Consider the following 24,003-nt stretch of genomic DNA (forward strand, 5'->3'; position numbering starts at 1 on the left):
AGGAAACACCGAAAAGAATACGATGGAGTGTGAGCCATCGATCTTGATTTTGATCTCGATCTCGATTTCGATCGAGAGAGAGAGAGAGAGAGAGAGAGAGAAAGAAAGAGAGAGAGAAAAGCAGGAAGAAAACTATCGTTTGAAACCTTCAATCTAAGTTAACAATCCGAACTCTTGAAACGAGATAAAGAAGAGAAGCAAAAAGCCATCATCGTTGTCTTTTATACAGTGGCTGATAAAAGGAGGCTGGAAAGAGGTCTAATCTATCTAAGGGCTCAAAGCACTTTACGAAAACTATCGAAGAAAAATCGACCGAAGAAATAGATTTAAGATTTTCGTGAACGAAGAGCCGAGAGCGGATTGAGCCGACGTTTAGGAGTACTTTCGGTTGAGGAGGAGGCGCTTTTGGATTTCGAAGCTTTTGAATTCTTCGACGATTTCTCTTTGCCTGTTGTCGAAGGTACGCTGCTGGTGTTACTAGCCGTTGAAGTTTTCACCGATTTCCCGGATTTGTGCGCGACACTCCCCGAACTTGTGCCCGAAGGCGTAGTTGGAGTTATAGGATTTTTGCTGTTGGTATTTGGATTTTGGGACTGGAGATGGGTTTTGGGGCTTACTTGTACCTCGCAGGGGGGTGGTGCGCTCCTGTACGATGGCACGATCTTGAACGTCACCGATCCTCGTGCTTCACGCTGAAACATAGACGATACATACTTCATATTGTGAAGAAAGAGAAAGAGGTATTGGTTATTTAAATAAAGATAAATTTGCGTTTTGGGTAATATATATACATTATTTTTTTTTATTTATTCATGAGAAATATAAAGAAACAAAGAGAGAGAAAGAGAGAAAGAGAGAGAGAAAGAGAGAGAGAGAGAGAAAAATTAATCATTATATCGATGCAATTACTTACGAGAATTTTTTGCAAGGCATTAACGGATTGATTGGCGACGGGTATTCCATTGATTTCTCTAATTTCATCACCGACGTGAAGAGTGGCTTGTCTATGGATCATCCCACCGTGCATAATTCTTGCTACTACACATTTTCCATCTTCGTTCATTTTTAAGGTAATCCCCTAGAATCAGAATGATGAATGTGATTATTCCTGAATGTAAATTTATATAGATACATATTAAATGAAATAATGAAAGTATACAAAGAAAGATAGAATTTAACATTTTTATTTTTGACATAAAAATTAAATGAAAAATGAGATAATATTACCATCGGCTCGTCCGTATTCTTCTGGAATTGCACCAATCTGACGCGGGTAACGTTCTCGAGTTCAAGATCGCCGTTTTGACCTTCGAGGTCATCACCGCCATTCAGATACGGTAACAACGGGGGCGGTGTCACTCTCGTAGCTTCCTCGCCATAAACCTCGTGGCCTGCCACGTCGTGAGCTTGCAGCAATGCCTGCAATCGAGCGTGAAACGAAATCATGAATGAAACGTTCCAGTTGAATAAGTCTCAAATATAGGAAAATATCGATATTCGTGTGTGCACTTTTTTCTTTATTTTTCTTTCTCTACCTATAAAAAAAAAAAAAAAAAGAAAAAAAAAAAAAAAAAAAAAAAAAAAAGAAAAAAAAAAAGAAAACAAAAAAACAGAGAAAGAAAAATAATCAACTACAAAAATATCTCTTCTTTGAAAAACAACCAAAGTTTTTTTTTTTTTTCATTTTGATCGATTTCGAATGCTTCGAAAGATAAATACACGTTGGTTGTTGAATCCGATATAATAGAATTTTACAGCTCGCTTAACTGCATCGTGGACGTAATCGCACGCGACACACCGTGTAAACGTGGTTAAACTCGAAGGAGTAGAACGCTATTTACTTAAGCGTCCGGCTTATTCCCAAGCTCGTCCCCATTTAAGTCTCAAATATTAGCGGACATATCGCAGACACGAAGTTGGCTAAGGGTTCATCGGATTATAACCGAATTCGTGGTTTAGTCATGCGGTATTTGAAACATTTCTCTCTCTCTCTCTCTCTCTCTCTCTCTTTCTCTCTTTCTCTCTCTCTCTTTCCCTCTTTCTCTCTCTCTCTTTCTCTCTTTCTCTCTCTCTCTCTCTCTTTCTCTTTCTGCTTCTAATTAATATATATGGATTTCAATTATTCGAAAAATGTGTAGCGTAGAATAAATCGAGAATAATTTTTAATTTTTATTTCAATAATAACGATATGAGAAAGAAGATAAATTAAAAAGCTTCGGGGTTAATCAATCGTTAATTGAAATGAAAAGATATTTTCTCAAAAGTTTTTATTTATTGAACGTTCCATGTTAAAGAAAGATTTTGACACGTAAAAGAGGACGACAAATTTTTCCGAAAATACATATCCCGGTGACAGTTTCGATGAATCATTTCATTGTTAGCAAAGACGAAAAAGTGGACTATAGCAAGACGAGAATCTTGAGGAAGAGAAGCCCAAGCTATCCGTATGCTTTTCAATACCTTTATGCTATACTTTTTTTTCTCTTTTTCTTGCATAAAAGAACTTCAAAAAAACGACAACTCTTGGAAGTTAAAAGGCCGTTTGACGGATTCACACTTTTCGACAAATCTTCAATCGAACATTGAAAGTATAGAAATGGAAAAAATAAGGGAACGAGAAGGTTATAAAAGATTCAGTATTGATGCATAGAAAAAGAAAAAGTAAAGGAAAGCCAATGTGTCGCAAAAGTAACTATAGAATTAAGCTCGTTATTTGCCTTTGCGCATGAACTATAAAACTACATTCGATACTCGCGTAAGACCTCTTTTTTTTTTTTATTACTTCATTATATAATATATCAGCTTCCGTTAGGAGAACAGATTCCTTCAGTTTGCAATTTAAAGAGTATAAGAGAACGAATCGAAACTCTTTGCTAAAAGGGATATTAGTGTCGATGCTTTTGTGTATGTAATGAGAGAAGAAGCATCAACGATCCGTCTTGGACGGCTTTCGAGCGTCTTTTCCGGGACGAGTGGTGTGCTCTCGTCGAAATGGAAAAGAGAACGAGCACGAGAGGAGTCGTGCGATACGGCATGTCGAACAAATAAGCGCCCTGTGAAACGTCGAGATAATTCGTTGGCGAGTCGCCAATGTCTGAAGGGCGTCGTTCAGCCTGTAGAAAGAGTGAGAGAGAGAAAGAGAGAGAAAGAGAGAGAGAGAGAGAGAACCTACTCGAAACAGATGAATTTATGTGGACTATGTAAAACGCGTGCTCGCACATTTACTAACTTACGTATACTAGTTAAAACGCAAACGTAGATGTAACCGGCTCACTCAGAAACGACTACGGCTTATTTGAAACGATGCCAAACTCGTCACCTGCTTCCCGTTGATAGTCGACTCCCTTTCTATTTCCTATTTTGCGTATATGTAATCTATATGTAAATCATATGTGATGGGTAAAGTAAATGCTGAATGAAAGAGGGACCAGAAAGAGAAAGAGAGAAAGAGAGAGAGAGAGAGAGAGAGAGAGAGAGAGAGAGAGAACTTTGAATGATGGTGTGCAAATGGGAGATACCATATCGTTGGTACATGAGTAAAGAGGAAAATCGGCCGAGCGTGAACGCTTGGTTCGATGAAACAAAATATTTGATTTATGCTAATATATTTGATTTATGCGAAATTATCGAGATAGAAAAAAGAAGAGATTAGGTCAGTTCGACCGGCGTTTCTCGTTGTTGGCAGAGCTATCATTAATTACGCCAAATCCAATGGGTATTCGTTAATTAGAGCTCGTTGTACTATATGTCAGGGGAGTGATGTCAATTTATTCTATTTTTCGTACTTGAATAATATATACCTATGTATGTATGTATATATGTGTGTGTGTATGTATGTATATATGTGTGTATGTATGTATGTATGTATGTATATATGTATGTATGTATGTATGTATGTATGTATGTATGTATGTATGTATGTATGTATGTATGTATGTATGTATGTATGTATGTATGTATGTATGAATAAATGTATGAATAAATGTATATATATATATACACATAAAAAATGGACAATGGATGACGAACAACGATGATTTGACTCGAATTTTTTCAATTAAAAACTGAAAACTACAAACTAAAGAATATAAATTATATTATTATTGTAATTTCTTTCGGGAAATTTGTTCTTAATGATCATTTTCGAAAGGAGTATAAACAAATAGGACTCTAAATGTCTTATTGAGTAAACGCAAGGAATTTTAATGTAACGCAAAAGTTATCGAATAATTTCTCGATTCAATCGACATGACTAAAGAGTATGGCCGTAGAAACTTCGTAATGGCGAGACAATCGATGAAGTAATTTGAACGAGAGAAATCGAATGGTTTAAGCATAAGAACAAATAATGATATATACTTTTCTATTGACAAAGCGAAAGGCAGGGATATTTGTCATCTTTGGATAATAATTTCTAAAGGTATTAGCGAACGTTAGACCGTGAGTATATGTTTGTTCGTTTACATGTCGATGAGTACCGGTTCGTGGCTTTCTGTATAAAATAATACTACAAATCCGATGCAAATTATTCTGCGGTGTGTGTCCAATGTAGCGAGCATGCATCCGGAAACGAATTCATTCGATCGAACGTTAGAATAATACTTGTGCGGTTAGTAGTAACTACAAGTAGACCACGAACGAGATCGCTATGATCTTCGATTATAGCGCTTTATCTATAGAGATATACAGGAATATATTCTTCAATGAATAATAATTACATTTGGATTTCTGTTGGTACATAGTTGATGAATGGTATTAAAAAATTTTGACGTAACATCGTTGTTATGACTATCAACGTTGATTGTATGATCGAGTTATGGTTGGCAAAAAAACAAAAACAAAAAAGAAGAAAAAAAAAAAAAAAAGAAAAAATAGAAAGTAAAAAGAAAAAAGAGGGAAAAAACGTGAGATAGATAGAGACAGGAAGAGGAAGATGACGTAACGCGACGAAGAGACTCGTTATTCGCGAATACAAAACTCGCTTGATTTATATTATACGACGTAACCGAATTTGTATACACGAATTTCCATAATCCCGTTGGATGGCACATTTCGTAGCTAGGCGCGGCACCGTTCGTAAGGTAACGAGGATAATGAAATTCTCTATGATAAATACAGGAAAAGAAAGAAACGCTATAAAATTATTTAGCAAGTATATGTACGTTAAAACACAGCAATCTACTTTAATCGAGTTAATCCTCTTCCTCGTAAGCGAAATCAGCTTTCGAGATATCATCGAGGCAAAGATTCGACGTTGAGGATAGTGTAAAGATCGCGATGATTTATCACCTTTAGAATATGTCCCGACATAAGACGACATCCATCTGAATCTAAAATTTTCAACGGGTGGAAGCCACGAAGGATTTTAAAGGAGCGACGTTCTCATATATATTTCATACATTATGGAATGTGGCTGCGTGTTCGTTGCATGTATGTATGCATGTATGTATGTATGTATGTATGTATGTATGTATGTATGTATGTATGTATGTATGTATGTATGTATGTATGTATGTATGTACGTATGTATGTATGTCTGTCTGTATGTATGTTTGTATGTATGTATGTATGTATGTATGTATGTATGTATGTATGTATGTATGTATGTATGTATGTATGTATGTATGCATATATGTATGTATTTATGTATTTATGTATGTATGTATGTATGTATGTATGTATGTATGTATGTATGTATGTATGTATGTATGTATGTATATATGTATGTATGTATGTGTATGTATGAAGAAGCGTACGCAAGAAAACGGGGAGACTCGTACACGTGCGAACAGGCTAGAGATGAGGGCGCTGACGCGAAGGAATTCGAGATGGAAAGATAGTAAAGGAGAGAATGAAAGAGGGAAGGAGGGAGAGAAGGAAAGATAGAACGTGTGTTACGTTTTCGTGTGTTACGTTGGTGTAAGTTGATATTCCAGAAAGAGAGCAAAACGGAATATAAGGGGAAAGGGAGTGATAGAGGAATAGTGGATGTATCAGTGTTACAGTGCATCTGTGATTTCCGGCTTTCAAATACTTTATCATTCAGTTTATTCAAGACGATCCATGCGAAAAATTATATTATTTCCAATATCTATCTTATTTCGAAGTTTTATATATATATATATATATATATATATAATCTATTTCTAGTAGTAGATTGAAAGAGATAATGCTTGTCGAGAAGTAGCCGGAAAATTAAAGCGACGAAAGATAATCGTAAGTTTCAGCGAGACTGTTCAAGAAGATTGGAAACGTAAGCCGGCGATCGGTATCTACCAACGAAGATATACCTAGGATATCTACCTAGATATATCTCCGTTGGCCTATTCGAGTGAAAGGAAGAGACAAAAATTCGAGGAGCACTTTTACAGATGAATTTTTCCCGAAAGGTTTTGAGCTACGGGAATTAGTATTACGGATCCAATGAAAGCATATAAATACACGAAAACGTCTATGTTCTATCTCGACCGTTGAAGCTTTAGAATAGCATCGAAATGCAACACGTTCCTACCCCTTGAGTATTTCATTCGCAAACTGTTTAAATTAATTCCCTTCTTCCACGGCGAGTAACATTTAACGCGTTTTACACAGGCGGTGTTTAGTTAACGAGACGAAATAACGTTTCGCCGTGCTCCCAAGTATCAACGATCGATTTGGTTAAGCTTTCATCGGTTTAAGTAATTTACTAAGTATCGGCTAAACTCGACAAATAGCTTTCGTATATCCGTCAATTTCCTTTTATCACTTGGGATTTGTTTATACGAGCGACGACGAGTCAATCGATTTCATTCGAAATCAAATTATTTCTTTGATTTGTTAACTAGTAAAAGAATCACGAAAATTTTTCGATTGTAAATTATCACGCGATCTTATGATCAAGAATTTATTTTGCATAATGCGGTTTGTCCCTTGACCATTTTCTCTCGTTTTGCCGACGAGAGGAAACTTCATAGTTGGCGGCTTTTGTCTCCGTTCGTAATTGCTGAAGTAGTTAAGCGAGTTTGGTGGAGAATGATAAGAAGAAGACTGAAGAGACGGGAGGGAGAGGGGGGAGGGGGAAGGAAGTACTCAAAATTGCTCTTTTTTTGTTCCCTCTTAACATTGAAGACATCTGAACCACTTCGAAAGTAAGGATAAATTATTCGAGGATCGCATGAATCTGATGTAAGAAAACTGTCTTTCCTATATAATTACATCCCCTTGATCGCTTGCATCATGATAGCTTTTTTTGTAAATCGAGAGTAGAGAGAATCAAGATGTCGCTTTATCTCTGAGAACCGATTCGCTCACAAAGTTATGCAAATGACCAGACGAAGAAAAACAAAAAAGAAAAAGAAAAAGATAAAGAGAGAGAGAGAGAGAGTAATGACGTTCGAATCGACCACTCGACGATTAAAAGACATCGAAAGTAGAAGAGTCCATCGTCGGCTTTCGGTGATATACACATCTCGTTGTTTTCTCGCTTAATGGTGAGCAATTATAAAAAGAGCTACCGAAGTGAGAGAATGGTTAGAAAGAAAAGGAAAAGAAGGTGGATTGAATGGCAAAAAGATGGTCCGTTAGCTAGTGTGTATTGTTTCGAATTCTTGAGCGTTTGGATTGGACTAAAACTGGCCGTATAGTTATAAAAGCTGACGATGCATTAGAACGTTTCATTGTTCGAAATATTACGGCTTCTATATCCTTTTCTGAGATTTTGTTCACTTCTGTCTCCTTTCCAATCTTACTTTTTTCACGTGCCAATCCACTAAGTCTTTTTATATCGCAACTCAATGAGTATTTAATGTCTAATTTCGGAAAAGGAATCGATCGGATAAAACTTATTTCGTTGTTATGTTCTTGTCTAATTTCTTTGAAGGTAGAAAAAGAAAGAGAGAAAAATGAAGATCTCAGTGATAGTCTCGCGTCTTGATATTATATTTTATGTGTTTATACGTAGAACAAAGAATTAACATTAAAATTGTAATTAACCATAAAACATTTGGTAATGGATGTTGGCCAAAAAAAAGCTGTCCTAAATATCATATCGCATTTCTCCGACCTTTACTATTTATCGTCTCGTGCAAATAAAAAATATAAATTAATTTCATGCTTATTTTCAGAAAAGATCTATGCTATGAACTCATATGCAGCTGTACTTAGGTTCCTGTTGCTATTTTTTATTTTTTTTTTTTTTTTTTTTTTTAACGTTGCGCGTTTTTTCTTTGTGAAACATTTTTCTCTTCAAACCAATCAGCTTTTGTTACGTTAAAATAATATAAGAATAATGAAAAATGTTTGTTCCACGGACAAGCTCGATGAAAGGTTAAATTAAGATAAAAAGGATTCAACTTGTTAATTATTTCTTTCATCTTTTAGTAAAAACTTTACTTTAATTAGAAACATGATTGATACCTATTTCTTACGGAGCCTATGTACGAAGAAAAAAAATATGGACTATTTATTCATTCTCCTGTATAATTTCAATCTTTTGAAAAGCGCTTACGCATTGCAACGAGAAAACCATATCTCGCGATATTATGTGGACGATATGAAAAAAAAAGAAAACAAAAAAAAAAAAAAAAAATAATAAATTAATAATAATAAAAAAAATCGCTGCCAACCTCTTCTCTTTCTTCTTATCACGGAAAGACGTTTCCATTATAGATTACGTCGATTCTACTAGCATTCGCAAGCGAGATTTCAACCTCAGAAAATTTCTTTGATAATCAGAGATGACCCGCGATAAGTATCCACTAAGCCATTTGAATATCCGTGAGCATGGAAATCGGTTTTCGCTTATCTCTTAAATTAGATTTTCCTTTCTGTATGATACAACGAAATCGAGAATCTTCTCGAGGATCGGTCGACCTTGAAGGAAGAGGACTCGATAGCCGTCGGCACCAAGGCATTGAGGATCAATTAACAAAGTTTGTGATAACATCGAGCTCCTCTGCATTCGTTCGTTCGCTTCATTAAAAATCACACTCTGACCAACGAAAATTACGAAATTTACGTGTCCGTGGCAGTGTCGGTTGATCCGTCGCGCTTCGATGGTTTGTACTTTTGGGAAAAAAAAAAAATAAAAAAAATAAAAAAATAAAAAAAAAAGAGATACAAATGCTTCGTCATCCGAAAATAATTTTTCGAATTCATCGTACGAATGATTAAACAAGCACATTTTTGTTCTCTCGCTTGTTATTGCAAAAGCATGACAATTATTTCCACTCTATTTGTTAAGCGACACTTTTCAAATTGTACAACTCGAATCGAGGGTAAACGATTAAATGGAAATTTTCTACAGGATGGAGAGGGAAAAAAGAAAAAGGGAGAGAAAAAGAAAGAAACATTGGAATTAAATTTATATAGATTTTGCCAAAGTATCTGCACCTAAGACTAACAAAACAAGACGATTAAGTTAATAAGTAATAAAAGACACGTTATGGCCAGCCATCTTGTGCACACTAAATTCTATTCTTTTTTTTTTTCATACAAATAAATTCTTCTTCTTGGTTAGTTGGAATTAACAGGATTAGAAACGATGTTATTTCCTTGAAAAGAAATCCATCTCGAAGGAATGACATAGTGAACACGGCACGAAAGTGAAATTCAGTTATTTCCCTCGTTGATCTTATTATTGCGTCCTCTTTTTAGAACGACCGAGCAATTATTTGAAAGCCATCGTTCTCGAGTGAGAAATAGGGGAAAATAGTCAGGTTCGATAAATAGCAAATGGGATTATGGAGACGATTTAACAAAGGTACATTAATCGTACAAAGGTACGTATCCATAAATATGGTTACGGGTCTATAAAATAATTCCTTAAAATAGATCAACGTGTGATTTTCGTTGCTTTAATTTTCTTTTTTTTCTTTTGTTTTTTTTTTTTCTTTTTTATCGATACAAAAAGCAATTTCGTATTTCGTTATTCTTCGTTCATAATAAAGAAGAGAAAAGGAGAGAAAATCTGTAAGAGAAAAAAAGGATAAAGTAAAAAAAAAAGAAAGAAAAAAAAAAGAAACAGAGAAAAAGAAAAAGAAGTCGCTTTAAAAATGAATTTTTTTCTCATGCGACTCACGTAACAAAGCATCGCGCGATTACGTCGATGAAATCAGGAATGGGCGACGAGAGACGAAGCGAAGAAAGAATTCGAGCTATCTTTCTTTTCTTTATTTTGTCTCTTTTTCCTAACCCCGAGCAGGAAAAGAATCTCCAACGTTGATCGACTTCGGTGAGTTGTTATGGTATTCCGGTACGCGCACGACGAGAGCGGAAAATTAAAAAGATTCGTTTATGCTGAGTTTGAGAGCTCACGATATAGTTGACGGTATAGCTCGCGGGAGAGCACCGGATGTCACCACCGTGCTTGCATGCGGACGGTTGCTCGAATACTGACTGTGTCGCGCTCTGCTGTCGACATCGTTGAGTTTGACTTCCCGCCAATCCCCTTATACTCTTCTCTCTTCTGTTCCGCTTCACTCTCTTCCGCTTTGCTCTTCTCAGCTTCATCTTTCTTTTCTCCTTTTTTCTTCAATCACCTTCGATCTTTCTTTTCTTCCTTTTTACAACTTCCGTGAAAACAAAAATCTTCTTCCTTCGAAGCAAGAAGATCCGATAAGAAAATCGCTTCAAACACGAGATCTTCGTGGTTTCTTATTTTCTTAGATATTTGCTGATATTGACAGAGATTAAATGCGTCTTGAAACGAGAACTAGATTAATATCCCTTAGGAATAAATCCATGAAAGAAGATGATTTCTATTATATTTTATGCTAACCGAAGATACTATCTTCTTCTTGTTTTTACTTTTTATTCTGTTTCTTTTTTTTTTTTTTTTTTTGAATATTCAATAGAAAGAGAAATTAATTGTCGAATAAGAGATTCAAGTTATGATGAGAAATTTGTTTCCATATAAAATCTAATAATTCTATTTTAAGAAGCATATATATCTATCTAACTATCTATCTATTTATCTATCTATTTATCTATCTATCTATGTATATATATATTTTATATATATATATATATATTGCGTATCTATATATATAATGGAAATATCCTCTTCCATTTTACCCAAGGCAAAGTTCTCCGTTGGCTTTAATTTCTATTCGGTTAGAAGCGTGTGCTCAAGACACGTCGCAATTCAAAGCTAATAATTTTAAATTGACTTTAATTCAATTCGAGCTATCTCGAAAATTATACCTATGTACTTACGAATGTGCATTCGACTTTAGTACCTTTATAAAGAGCTCGGTAGACCATTGATCGTTACATACACAGTCAACACATTCGGAGGTTTGACATGTGACTCCTTGGATCTCTTTACGAAACTAAAGAGCACCGTATTGAAGTCTGTTAAAGCACCTTTGTATGCAATAACAAATGGAACGTACTTGTGTTAGTACATATCGATGAAAAGTGGTTCGATCACATATAGTTCGTCGATGGAAAGTATATCAGATGTTTATTTTGATGACTCTTCAAAAGAATCGATTTAAATTCATCCTGCTTTAATTTAGGATCGAATAAAATTATTTTGTTAACTAAAAACTAAGGTAAAATATATTAAAATAATTTGTCTCAACTGTAATCAAGATAAAAATGAAATAACTACGAGAACATTCACTTTTATTTCAATATTTAATGAAATCATTTAGAACAGCTGGTCAACGAGATTTTAACAGAAAACAGGAGGGCAAGACATCTTCCTCTGATCGATGATCGACAGTGGTTGGGAAAAGCGTACGATCCCTTTAAGCCATCAAGCAATAAGGGGGTAACACGAAGCTGAAGTGTAATGAATTTCCATCGACTTGACGAAGCACTTCGAAGCTGGTATGTACTTCGGGTCAGCCTTGCTCTACATTAGAAGTATCCTTTTTACTGCGTGTAAATCAAGATGTGTATGTGTACGTGTGTATATGTGAATATTTCGTGTAATTAGGATGAAGACGAAATGGACGCGTAAGCGATATTCCAAATTCGTAATTGGTAACTTTCGTGAGTCCCAGAGGGTGAATCTATTAGAAGACTGAGAAGTTCGAGTTCGGAGAAATTTCGAGAAGACGAAAATACTCCATTGAGAATTCTTGAGTAGCTCGATAACGAGTTTCGGATAAACTATTGAGAGAAATTGCGATACGAGGGGTTGACGATAAGGTCGTCTTACTCTCTAATCTTTCGACGAGAAAATGAGATTATAAATGTATTTAAATTGAAAGAACAAAAGTACAGGTACTAACTCGTTCGAATTTCATTCGCAATATTCGTATACGCAGCATTTCTTTGAAGGAAGAGAAAAGGAGAGAGAGAGAGAGAGAGAGAGAGAGAGAGAGAGAGAGAGAGAGAGAGAGAGAGAGAGAGAGAGAGAGAGAGGGGGGAAGAGAGAGAGATCACCTTACGAAATAACGCAAATTCGCAAGGCAAGCTGTAAAACGATCCCACCAGGGAGCAAAGTACCGGTCTGATAAGAGAATGCAGAAATGAAAAGAGTCCCGGTAAAGGACATTGCGCCTGTAAGGAGATCTCTTCGTGACCACGAGGACAAGTTTGTAGTGAGTATGTTATATATATATATATATATATATATATATATATATATATATATATATATATATATATATATATGTATATCAACCCGGGAGCAATCGTCGGCAGAAGGATCCGCTTCTTCTCGTGAATTTACATTCTTTTTTAAGACTCGACGGAGCATGAAATATGCAAGGGTGGCAAGGCATATCGCAGGAAGGTATGTATTACAGAGAGTTTGTCCGCCTCCCTTTTTTTTTCTTCTTTTGCATTCTTTCACGTTGCCGGTACAAAAATTTTACTCTTTCGTTTGAGGAAAAACAAAGGTTCACAAATAATTAGATAAAATTAAATTTGAAGTTATACAGGAATGAGATAAAAAAAAAAATATATATATATATATATATATTTTCTCTATGCCAACAAAGAGTCAACTATTTTAAACTCAATAAATTATTTCACAGACAATGTAAACACGTTCGTGGACAATTTTAAAATTATACTTTTCTTGAAATAATCCATGCTCGTTTACGAACTTAGGAGAAACATAGTAGGGAATATCTATTTGCTTGTATCACGAATCTACGTCGGTAAGTCAATGTTAGAAATGAGCAACGATAGTTTTGCAAGAGGGTAGCTTTCCCTCGGGACATCGATTTCTCCCTTGTCGTTGCACCAAACGCTTCCAGAGTTTACAACCTCCGTCGTCCGATGGCGCTTTGACGCGTTAAAAACTTGCATTGACTTTGGTGGCGCTACTAACGAATAGGATCCTTAGATAGATGAAATAAATATCCTGTCAATGAAATTCTTTCCTTATTTAATATCACCTTTTCTATTTTAATAATTTTTATTCCCACTTTCTATGTTTGAACCTTTTGAGATTGGGTTTATGAATCTGGAAGCTTTATTCGTGCATGCAATTTGTCAAAGCGATCTCTCATTCGTATTCGTCTGTTATACATCTCCATTTACACGGCCGAACAGGATTGGCAAAATTTTATTGTCGAGACGTGAGCAGTTCTCTCTTTGTTTGAATGCTCGTTTGATATAGAATCGACGAGTACATCGAGAATTGTACATGTGTACGATTAATTCCACCTCTCACATATATCAATTTAAAATACTATTTTCGATTGATAAAATGGCAAGTAAGCGTTCTTTGATTAACGTTCTTTCTTGGTTAAATCGAGAATATGAACGATAAGGAAAAATTCTTTTGAAAGGTATAAAAGAAAGAGTATTTCGTTTAACGAAATGGAAATGAATCCTTTGCGGTAGAACTCTGTCGAGTAAATTTTTCCAAGCGAAAAGATAGATTTCACACTGTTTGTTACCGAGTGCCTCATCCCCAAGGCAATGGCATAGCGAAAGCGAGAAAGAAAGCGAGATGAAGAGACAGAGAAAGAGAGAAAGAGAGAGAGAGAAAGAGAGAGAGAGAGAGAGAGAGAGAAAGAGAGAGAGAGAGAGAAAAGTGAGAGTCTACGCTACGAGGAATTTAGAACAATGGAAAAAAATTGCGAATTTTCTCGACTTAGAGGCCGACCGCTTTTGTTCAACGACGAGTGGCAGTTTGTCCGTGTCCAAGCTACGTACGTCCATGAAAATCTGTTGGCCGTCGATAAACGTTAAGCGTTTTAATGAAACAAAAAGAAGAAAAAGAAAAAGGAAAAGAAAAAAGAAAAAATGGAAAAAAGAATGAGAAAAAGAAAAGAAAAAAATAAAAAGGAAGATAAATTGAAAGAAATTATGAATACAAGCAAGTTGAAGAGATAGTGGACAATAATGATCTATTTAACGAAAAAACTTTAAGCTTCCGATTCTTTCGTTTATAACGCGAGGATTTTCCTGCCATTTTTCCCATAGCCCTCGTCTTTAAAGGTTCCAATGTAAACGCCGGTAAATCATACGTCAAATAAACTTTTCCATCGACATAAAATTCATTGTCTCATGGAGTTTACCTATCCTAGACAAGGAGCATACTCTCTACACATAGCTTTCAGGCAACATCGTGCAAAATAGCGTTTAGTATAAAAGCGAACGCTACAACATACGTTCTGTGAAACTATACGAGGTAATGTGCTCGTATGTGAGGGCAAGTGCAAATATTAGTTTTGCGCTGGACATTACTCCAATAACCGATATTTACCGATCATCCACTACCGATATTAACTCAGAACATGCAATCGCAAAACCGCATGAAACCGTTCAAAGGTAGTTTAATTGATCTTAACGTGTCGACCTCGTGAAAATAAAATAATAACTGATAAATGTTAATAATTGCAAATCGTTTGTTAAAACATCATAATGAATTATGAAATAATAGTTTCGTTTAATCGATCACTCCTTTAACACATTGAATGCCATTATTTCCATTCAAACCATTGTTGTTACTTCATGTTATGATATATGATCATATCAAATCCTTCCGAATATTATCGGTCGATGCATAATTATATAGTGCAATTTTCATACTGAGAGATCATAGATGGCATGTATATCGTTTACAACTCACAAGGAAGAATACTGCTATTATTTTCAAATTATCAATTGTGTCTTTATAATTTTACTTATTGGTTTTTATTGGTATACGATGACACATAATCATCAGTCGCATAACCCTTTTGCATAAGATAATAAATAATAAATACGCAGAGTAATAAATTATATCGATAAGTCATCAGATTTCAAAATATTGAACAACAATTTATATTGTAATCGTATAGAGACATTTAACATGCACACCATGGTCCTTTTTGTCAAGGATCGTTTATTATTATATGAAATATTTATCCTTAAGAAATTTGTTCGATGAAAAAGATAAAGAAGCATTCTTTAATTAATTTATGATATATATATATATATATATATATATATATATATATATATATTACATATTACACCTTCCTCTGTTCGCTAATTATTTTATTAATCTCATAAATATAATAACTCATGCGTTTATAATGAATGCAATAACGTGAAAATAGCCCGGCAATCAATGTATTAACAAAAGTTGAAATGCGTATAAAAAGTGATTTTTAAATGAGCGATCGAACTTTAATAACTTGTACGGATAAACGGACAAGATATTTTTTCTTTTTTTTATCGTCAATTAAAAATTATTGAATGACTTACGATGATAAAATGATTACTATATAGGATAAGTGCAATTAAAATTGGTGTAATTAAAACTGTAGTCCCGTTTCGTATTCGCTTTGCTTTCATTCGACGATTACTACCACTTATGTATTGCTTGGTCTAATTTCATTGGACGAATGTATGAACGCGCATGCTATATGTATTTATATATATAACTACATATATAAATGTAAAGGCAAGTACATACGCGAATGTATATATAAACTCTTACGAACAACAACAGGCTTACATTGAACTGTTGTACGGTAACTTTAATCATATAAATTTAATATTATTATTGCATTTAACATTTCGATTTTGGGACAGTAGTCAAATTCATTTTAAATTAATTCGAATAATGGGAAATTATCGAAAATTACGTATCGTTGAAGAGAAATCGATTGAACGCATTTGATTTTGTGAACGGAACGAAGTCATTTGCAAAAGCGTTCGATTCCAAGTAAGGAATTCGTTCTATTCTAAACGGAAATCGTCGGATCGACGAAAAGGATGAAAAGTTCAGTGAAACTTTTTTATTTCTCACGAGAAAGCACGGTTGAAAGTCAGTTCTTGCCCTTTAATTTCTTTGAGATTGCTTTACGATCCATTTTCCGCATACTTCGATGTAATCTACGTCGAATAAACGGAGCATGTCTTTGGCGTTACTCATTCATAGTATATTCGTGCAACGTTATAAAAAGATTTGTTATCGAAGTACCACGATGCCATTTCCGATTGTAATGACCGTCTATAAAAAGAGAGAAAAAGATAAAGAACTATTTACGATGTACGATTTTTACGCATTTAGATGAGCTTCACGGATCCTCGTGTTCATGGAAATCATAAAGGACATTATGGTAGTTGATTTTTACGAGTTACGCAAAAGGATCGTACTCGATATACATTTTCCAAAGACAAGAAGAGAAGAAGCTAGCAGTTATTCGTACGATAGCCTGTACTCGTAAAATATAATAGCCACTTTCAATGCCACATTTATATTCACAGACATTCGCACGTACGTAGATGTAAGTGTTTAATGAAATTCGCTTAGACCAACATCAAGATACCGTCTGTCCGTGATATTACGGTCGATCTGTGTTCAAATATTCGTATAATAAGAGAGCTCTCTTCGAACGAATGGAGATCGCCTAATTAAACGTAGGTATGCCGTTACCATAGGGAATAGTACAAGAGCCGTCGAAATGGTTAATGTGATCGAAAGGAATATCGCATAATACTTTAATAAGATTGGGAATACCTTTGTGAAATATCTATAGAATAGATCCTTTGAAAGTGATCATGCCATTGGAAGTGTATTATTAACGTTATTCAAATATCGAATGTATAATGTTAAGACGACGGTAACAAACCACATGATCTCAGAACTTGCCAAAGTTACATCACGCAAAGTCTTGACTTACAAGAGATTAAAAGCTTCGTCTACAATCTTGTATGCTGATAACATAATGCGGTTTTATCTGAAAACTTGCTTTCTCTACTCGTTTCATGTTTCTGGGACAAAGATTAAATGAATAGAACGAGAATGATGGTATTTCTCTCTCTTTCTCTCTCTCTCTCTCTCTCTCTCTTTCTCTTTCTCTTTCTCTCTTTCTTTCTCTCTCCTCTCTTTTTCTCTCGCTTCATCTTCTCTCTGCATGATCAATTATGAAACATTATAATAATGGAAGTTAGGAAGTTGATATATTGCGTCGTCAATGTGAAATACTTTCGTGTATTAATCAAACGAGACATTTGTTTGTCCATTCACTATTTGAACAATGTCAGTGCGGGTACTTCAAAATGCGAAACTAGAGGTACGCGTTACTCGGAATGATATATGTACCGGACATTTTTCACATTCTATTGATATGCGACAGCCGTGTTTAATTGATAGAATATTTTGTGTATTTACGTATATGCGAATGAGAACAACATGTTTACTATTTACAAGAGAAAGAGAAAATGAGAAGGAGACAGAGAGAGAGAGAGAGAGAGAGAGAGAGAGAGAGAGAGAGAGAGAGAAGATAGGCGAGTACGATTCGTTAAACCATTTTAACGGAAAATTTATTAGGTGGGAGTGTAGAAAAGAGAAAGCAAGAGCTTTACGAAGGTAGCTGTTACTCATGTCGTGTTCTTCACTGGAATCGTAAAAAGAAACGAGTTCGTGGCAAATACATGAAACTTCTCTTACGTACATGCCTACTGTCCTGAACGAACAACGAGCACAAACATTAAGCATGAAACATTTTACGTGAAAACAGTTAGCAAGGCATTAGACCGTCGTGATTCGCTGACAGAGCAGGTGACGAATTGCACTACTGGGATAGATTACGTTCGTCGCTGCACACCAAGCTACGTCGGCGCATTTACTCGTTGTTCCTACGAATGTGTATGTGTGTATGTATATATGTGTGTGCGCGCGCACGCGCACGTGTTTGTGTGTACATAATATATATATATATATATCACATATATATATATATATATATATCACATAGGAAGTACGAACACACGTGAATTCGTGCAGAACTAAATGCATCGCGAAAGAGATTCGTATTGCTTAACGAAATGATATATGCTATGTTGAAAATCATGCTCAATTTTTATTAGCTCATTGTTAGTAGATAAAAATCATTTAGAGCGTATTATTCTTTCAATATGTATTATCTACAGATACTAATACATAAGTTATATAGTTGAAGTTATTACGATCTATTTCTAATGGTGTTAACATTATTTTACTGACTCCTTTATATTGTCAATGTTAAAAACGATAATTATCCATTCTCGTCCTGACAGAAAGAATGTCAGCTTAATGAGTATTTATCGCTGCTATATAAAAGATAGAAATACGCTTCGCTAGTAGAAAATTCGTCGACAAATTTACGATGGTCGTTCGTTTAAGCGGCGAGAAGTATGATCGTATATTTTTCATGGTCAAACGGAGAGCCGTAGGGTATAACGATTTTTCATATTTGGATATGTCGTTTGAAATCATACGTGACGATTCGTAATAAAATACGAAAAAAAAAAAAAAAAAAAAAATGGTGTATAAAAGTGAACATAATCACGGACCTTTCTCGGTTATTTATTTATTTATTTTTGTTTTCATTTTTTTTTTTTTTGTTTTCTCGTTTTCTTTTTAACAGTTCCAACGCGAACTAACGAAGCGTCACTAAAAGTCTGAAATTACAGCACTTTGCGCTCCGTTGCTTAACTTCTCAGGCTTGATCTTATTTGCAAAAACCTAAACCCTCCTCTCTTTCTCTCTATCTCTGTCTCTGTCTCTGTCTCTCTCTCTCTCTCTCTCTTATACCTTCTCGGGGTGCAACGTCGTTCCGGAGGAAAAGGAAGGGTCGTAAATTAACTGCACGCCCGGATAAAGCCGAAAGACCGCTTTACTTTCCATCTCTGATGAGCGTTTCAGCCGTAATATGAAGCAACGTGTCGTTCTCTTTCTCTCTTTTTGTCTCCCTCTCTTTTTCACTCTCCCTCTTCCTATCTTATTCCATGTCGTGCGTAATTTCTTGCTCGCTATTATGAGAGATAGTTGTAAAAACTCACAGCTAGAAACCTTCATTTTCTATTCATCTTTTTCTTCTCCTGTCTCTTTTATTCTCCCTTCTATTTTCTTACGCTTTTGAACAAGGTATATCAATATATTTCTCTTTCTGCTAACGCTGCTGAATCTCACGAAAAGCGAATATTGCCTTCGTGTAATGTCACGGTTGCTAGACGGGAATTTGCTTGCACGTCGCACCTCGGTGTCAAGGTTTTACTTACAATAACTCGATCATCGCCATGACGGTTCACTGGAAAAGCGAATTGGGTCACTGGCTGGCCCGAAGCTTTGCGAACTTCGCAGTAAGCTGTTCCGTCGTCCTCCTCGTGTCACGATTTACGTACAACTTAAAGCGTACGACTCTTTTCAAAGCGGACGTAACGTCGACAACGACGATGAGAATGACGGCGGAGACGACAACGACGATGACGATGGAGCTAGAAAAATGGGTTGCGGAAATCTGTGTCAAATTTTTCCGCAGTCCTAGACTTTACTACTCTTGTACGTTCGTTCGTTCGACTAAGAGTTAGCGATGTTTGTTCTACTTAGTAAAACGAGATCGCGAGATTAAGAGAAAGGGGAGAGGAAAGGGGTGGTTAGTAGGAACAAAAAAAGGAATAAAGAAAAAAAGAAAAAAATAAAAAAATAAAAAAATAAAAAACTTAATTAGAACGTACGCAAGTATATATATATATATATATATATGTGTGTGTGTGTGTGTGTGTGTGTGTAAGTACATTGCCTAGAATGATATTGACGAGCTTTAGGGCACGACAGTTCTTAATTTTCGAGACAATAAGCAATTATCGATAGGCGTGGCATCGACTTCTGCACACGAATTTGTCATCCGATCGTAAAACTTTTAATTGCAGTACAATTTACTAAACTAGAAGAGTGTACCCACAAATCTGAACTTTCGAACGAGGAAGCTTTCTGGCGTATGGCCAGTAACGTTTCTCGCTTCACGCTTCGAAAGGTTATATTTTATTCTACGGGACAGGTGTTTTCTTTCACGGTATTATTCACATAGATACATAGCGTTGGTTGTCGATGTTTTCCTTTCCTTTCCTTTCCTTTGATTCTCCGTATCAAGCGGAACCTTTGAAGAAAAGAAAATGAGACAGACTCGCCTCGAGAGTGTATGTCCCAACATCTCCGAAGCATTTTAAAACCACATTTCCGTATCTCTGTGATATCGAGAAATCCAACGTAAAATATTTAATTGGTACTTTCGAACTTGCGCAATCAAATTGGTATCGTATGACTCACAGATTCATAGATTACGTCCTGATATTGTGTCGGGTGATGATAAAATAGGTCAGTCGTACTGGCTGTTCTTGCCTGCAGGCTTTAACAAAGACCAACTTCTATACATTGCCAATATGATTTCTGTCCTTTTATTAGTTTTACGCGGTCCCTTGCAAAGCTTTCTCTCGTTACTTTACCGTTCCCAATCTATTTTCTTTTTATCGAATGATCAAACGTATCGTTCGCAATTGTGGTCGATGGTCTTAAAGAGGGAAAAAAAGGAAAAGGAAAAGAAAAGAAAAGAAAAGAAAAGAAAAGAAAAAAGAAAAAAAAAGAAAAACAAAGAAATGTTGCTTTTCTTTTATCTTTTTTCTTTCTTCTTCGTTTTACACTTATCATTTTCATTAAGATTAACGATCGATCCTGAAAGAACGTTAAAGTTCTTAAACGATAAAAGAAGCACGACATGGAAAGTTTCGTCGCCTCGATTTTCATGTATCCGAGAGAAGAAACTTTCGTTGACTAGCTTCATATCCTATGCTCATCGAAGTTGAACGAAGCTTACGGAATAACGGAGAAGACCCCACTTCGAAAGTTGATCAACGTACGTTGCAGTTGTGCCTGTGGTAAATGGGATTAGCGAGCTCGAAGTTAAAGATAATTTATAGTCGAAAATAGGATGGATAGGATATCCAAAGGATATATTAACGACTCGACGAATCTTTTAATGTTATTCCTCTCGAAGGATAGATTTATTAGGTTTATTGAGTGAAAAAAATAATTATATCCGAGTGGTAAGAAGTAATCGGTTCATTAAATGTGTTCGTTCTCCATTTCTATCTCTTTCTCTCTCTCTTACCGGTAAATTTTCGAACCACTTATCTCAAGTCCGCGATAGATTGATAATTGATGTTGAAACGCGTTGTCGGTAAGGAAAGTGGGCCACGTCGGGACGGATGAAATAATTTAGGTTAGCGCGGAACTTTTCTCCTCGGACGAAGACAGATATAAAATTCAACCGTAAGATTAATCCGTTAAAAGCATTAAGGAGATGGGAAGGGGGAGGGAGGAGGGGTAAGCGTTCGAGAAGGAGGAGAAACAGGAGCAGCAGAGAAGCAGCATGCTGTAGGATAGTTGAAAGAGAATGTCAGGGACGAAAAGGGTATGGTCCCGTACTTGCGGTAGGAACCTTTCGGCTTCGTGCCAGGAAATGCGCGCCGAAGCGTTAGTTGTTCCCAAAAATTCTTCCACCCTCTCTCTCTCTCTCTCTCTCTCTCTCCTCTTTTATCGAATATCACTACCTGTCTTCTTTTTCCACTTGGCGTAAACCTCTAAACTTTTGATTCGACGTTCCACTCTCTCGACTTTCCACGCGTTTCGATTTTCCAGGAAACTCTTGCTCCTTCTCTTCAAATCCTTGTGCCACTTTTGAAAATGCAATCCCTGCATCCATCTCCATTTCTATCTATGTTTCTATCTTTATCTGACTTTTGCTCTCTTTCCTTTTAACGAGATCTACTGTTCCTTTTTTTCTCTCTCTCTCTCTCTCTTTCTCTCTTTTTCTCTCTCCTGTCTTTACGTTCGTCAAAGAGAAAACTTCATTATCTTTCCCGAGAATACTTTGTACTTCCGAATTTAATAATTTACATCGTTAAAAATTTCATTCAAAATGGAATTACGAATTATGTCCCCGTTGTCTCTTATTGGGCTTTCCATGAACTTTCCTACATGATTTACATTTATGAGACATTAAATTCATTCTTAGAATTTAGATAGGTTTCTTTTTTAAATCCATATCTCGAAATGACACGTTCCTTTTAAATAATTCATTTGAAAGCTATTGAAACAAAAGATTGTAGATAATCTTCGAAAAGGATTTATCTTGGACGAGCGTGTGTACGTGCCATTGCTTCTCGAATCTCCTTGACTACCTTTTTCGTAAATTAATGATAAAGTGAGTCGTTTAAAATTTCCATTCTTGAAGCTTAAGTTTGCTGCATTCACGATTCGGTGCATCCCTTTAAATTTCTGAAGCTCACGCTAACGTACATCGATATTGCATTAAACTAAATGCTCTTTGTGTTAAATATTTGCAAACTCACGAAATATTTCTGCAAAGCCACGAAATAAAATATAGAATTAATATTTGAATATTTCATTCTAAATCCATAGGTATTTCATAAAGTGGATGATAAATAAATTTGACAAAAAAATCCTGACATATTAAAAATTAAATAATCCATTCGATCGTAAAAACTCTTTCGTTCCTTTTTTTTTCCCCCTTGACACAGAGCCATTGTTCATTCAGGAGTTATTATCAATCTCGCGCTTGATTCGTTAATCTTATCCTATCTTATACGATGGATAGCTCCTGTGGAAAGATTTATATTTCCCAGAACATTTAGCTATTGATCGAAATCGTGTGTTATCGATAACTGTGTCTCGAATTCATTAAATTCAATAACGAAAAGAAAATGAGAAGTTCATATTGGGTGGTCTGTAAAATTGATTTTCTACCACCTCCAGTGTTCGCCGAAGCGAAGGCATCGGGTTAGCAAGAAACGAATTTATTCGTTCGAACGAGAGATCGAAAAAGAGAGAAAAAGAGAAAGAGAGAGAGAGAGAGAGAGAGAGAGAGAGAGAGAGAGAAATAAGAAGGAAGTTTAAACTCGGTGGTAAAGACCTGACTATCTATCAACATTGATCATCACCATGATAATTACTTTCGTTATGCAAATCGTCTGTAATTTGCTCGCTAACGACTGCGAATCAAATCACAAAAGGTGCCAAGTAATCTTATGACGATATTGCTCTTACTATGCCAATGTTACAAATTTCTCCATCTTTCTCCTTTCTCAATGTAATTACAAATATCTCGGTTATGTCATCATTCGGAATAATTTTAACACGCTACGATCCTTCTACGTTCCTGTCACTAAGGATTCTTATGTCACTAAAGGATTTATAAAATATAGTATGTATAAAAGTTTAGACATGTATTTTAATAGTACTATTTCGTACGAATGTAGTTCAATCTCACATTCCCTCTTTCTCCTCCTCTCCCCCTCCTCCCTCTCTATCTCTGTTTGTCTCTCTTTTTCACACATGTCACCGAGTGTAATGCGGCATTCGCCTACGGCTTTTGTTCTGGCCGTAAATTTGCAAGAGAAGACGCTTCAACGCACAACGCAAACACATTATATGGCATATGTATGTACGTATATATATATATATATATATGCAGAATCCTTCGTTTGGATTTTAAATTCGCGACCTAGAATAATGATGAGATACGATGATGCATTGAACGAACGGTAAGAAGAAGAAGAAGAATAAGAAAAAGAAAGAGAAACGAAAAGAATAAACTCTCCAAGAATTTGCGAGTGCGAAAGTAAGAGAGAAAGAATGAAAGGAGAGAGAGAGAGAGAGAGAGAGAGAGAGAGAGAGAGAGAGAGAGAGAGAGAGAGAGAGAAGGAGATATCTTGCTGTTTTTTACATTGGTTTTGTCGCTCTGCTAATGGAAAAAAAAAGAAAGATTTAATAAACGA

The 24,003-nt window shown here is 35.6% G+C and overlaps 1 protein-coding gene and 1 long non-coding RNA gene across 20 annotated transcripts in view; one reads left to right on the forward strand and one right to left on the reverse strand.

Annotated features, from left to right (window-relative positions):
* Positions 1–24,003, reverse strand: part of LOC124946897 (peripheral plasma membrane protein CASK) — a 127,427-nt gene that overhangs the window by 18,663 nt on the left and 84,761 nt on the right. For 9 of the 18 annotated variants that reach the window (XM_047488289.1, XM_047488291.1, XM_047488292.1 and 6 more), the window contains 3 exons: positions 1,228–1,419; positions 914–1,078; positions 618–692 (listed from right to left, as the gene is read on the reverse strand). In XM_047488289.1, the coding sequence (XP_047344245.1) occupies positions 618–692; positions 914–1,078; positions 1,228–1,419 (432 nt within the window). The remainder of the gene's footprint in view (positions 1–617; positions 693–913; positions 1,079–1,227; positions 1,420–24,003) is intronic. The other 9 variants (XM_047488290.1, XM_047488306.1, XM_047488296.1 and 6 more) reach the window with 1 other exon arrangement.
* Positions 11,072–12,238, forward strand: LOC124946907. 2 transcript variants are annotated; one of them, XR_007100234.1, is made up of 3 exons: positions 11,072–11,534; positions 11,637–11,814; positions 11,924–12,238. It is a non-coding gene; the product is annotated as an uncharacterized LOC124946907 (long non-coding RNA). The 2 variants fall into 2 exon arrangements; XR_007100235.1 differs by having other exon boundaries at positions 11,642–11,814.

The sequence above is a fragment of the Vespa velutina genome, chromosome 2, assembly GCF_912470025.1.
Source record: "Vespa velutina chromosome 2, iVesVel2.1, whole genome shotgun sequence".
NCBI classification, from domain to species: Eukaryota; Metazoa; Arthropoda; class Insecta; order Hymenoptera; family Vespidae; genus Vespa; species Vespa velutina.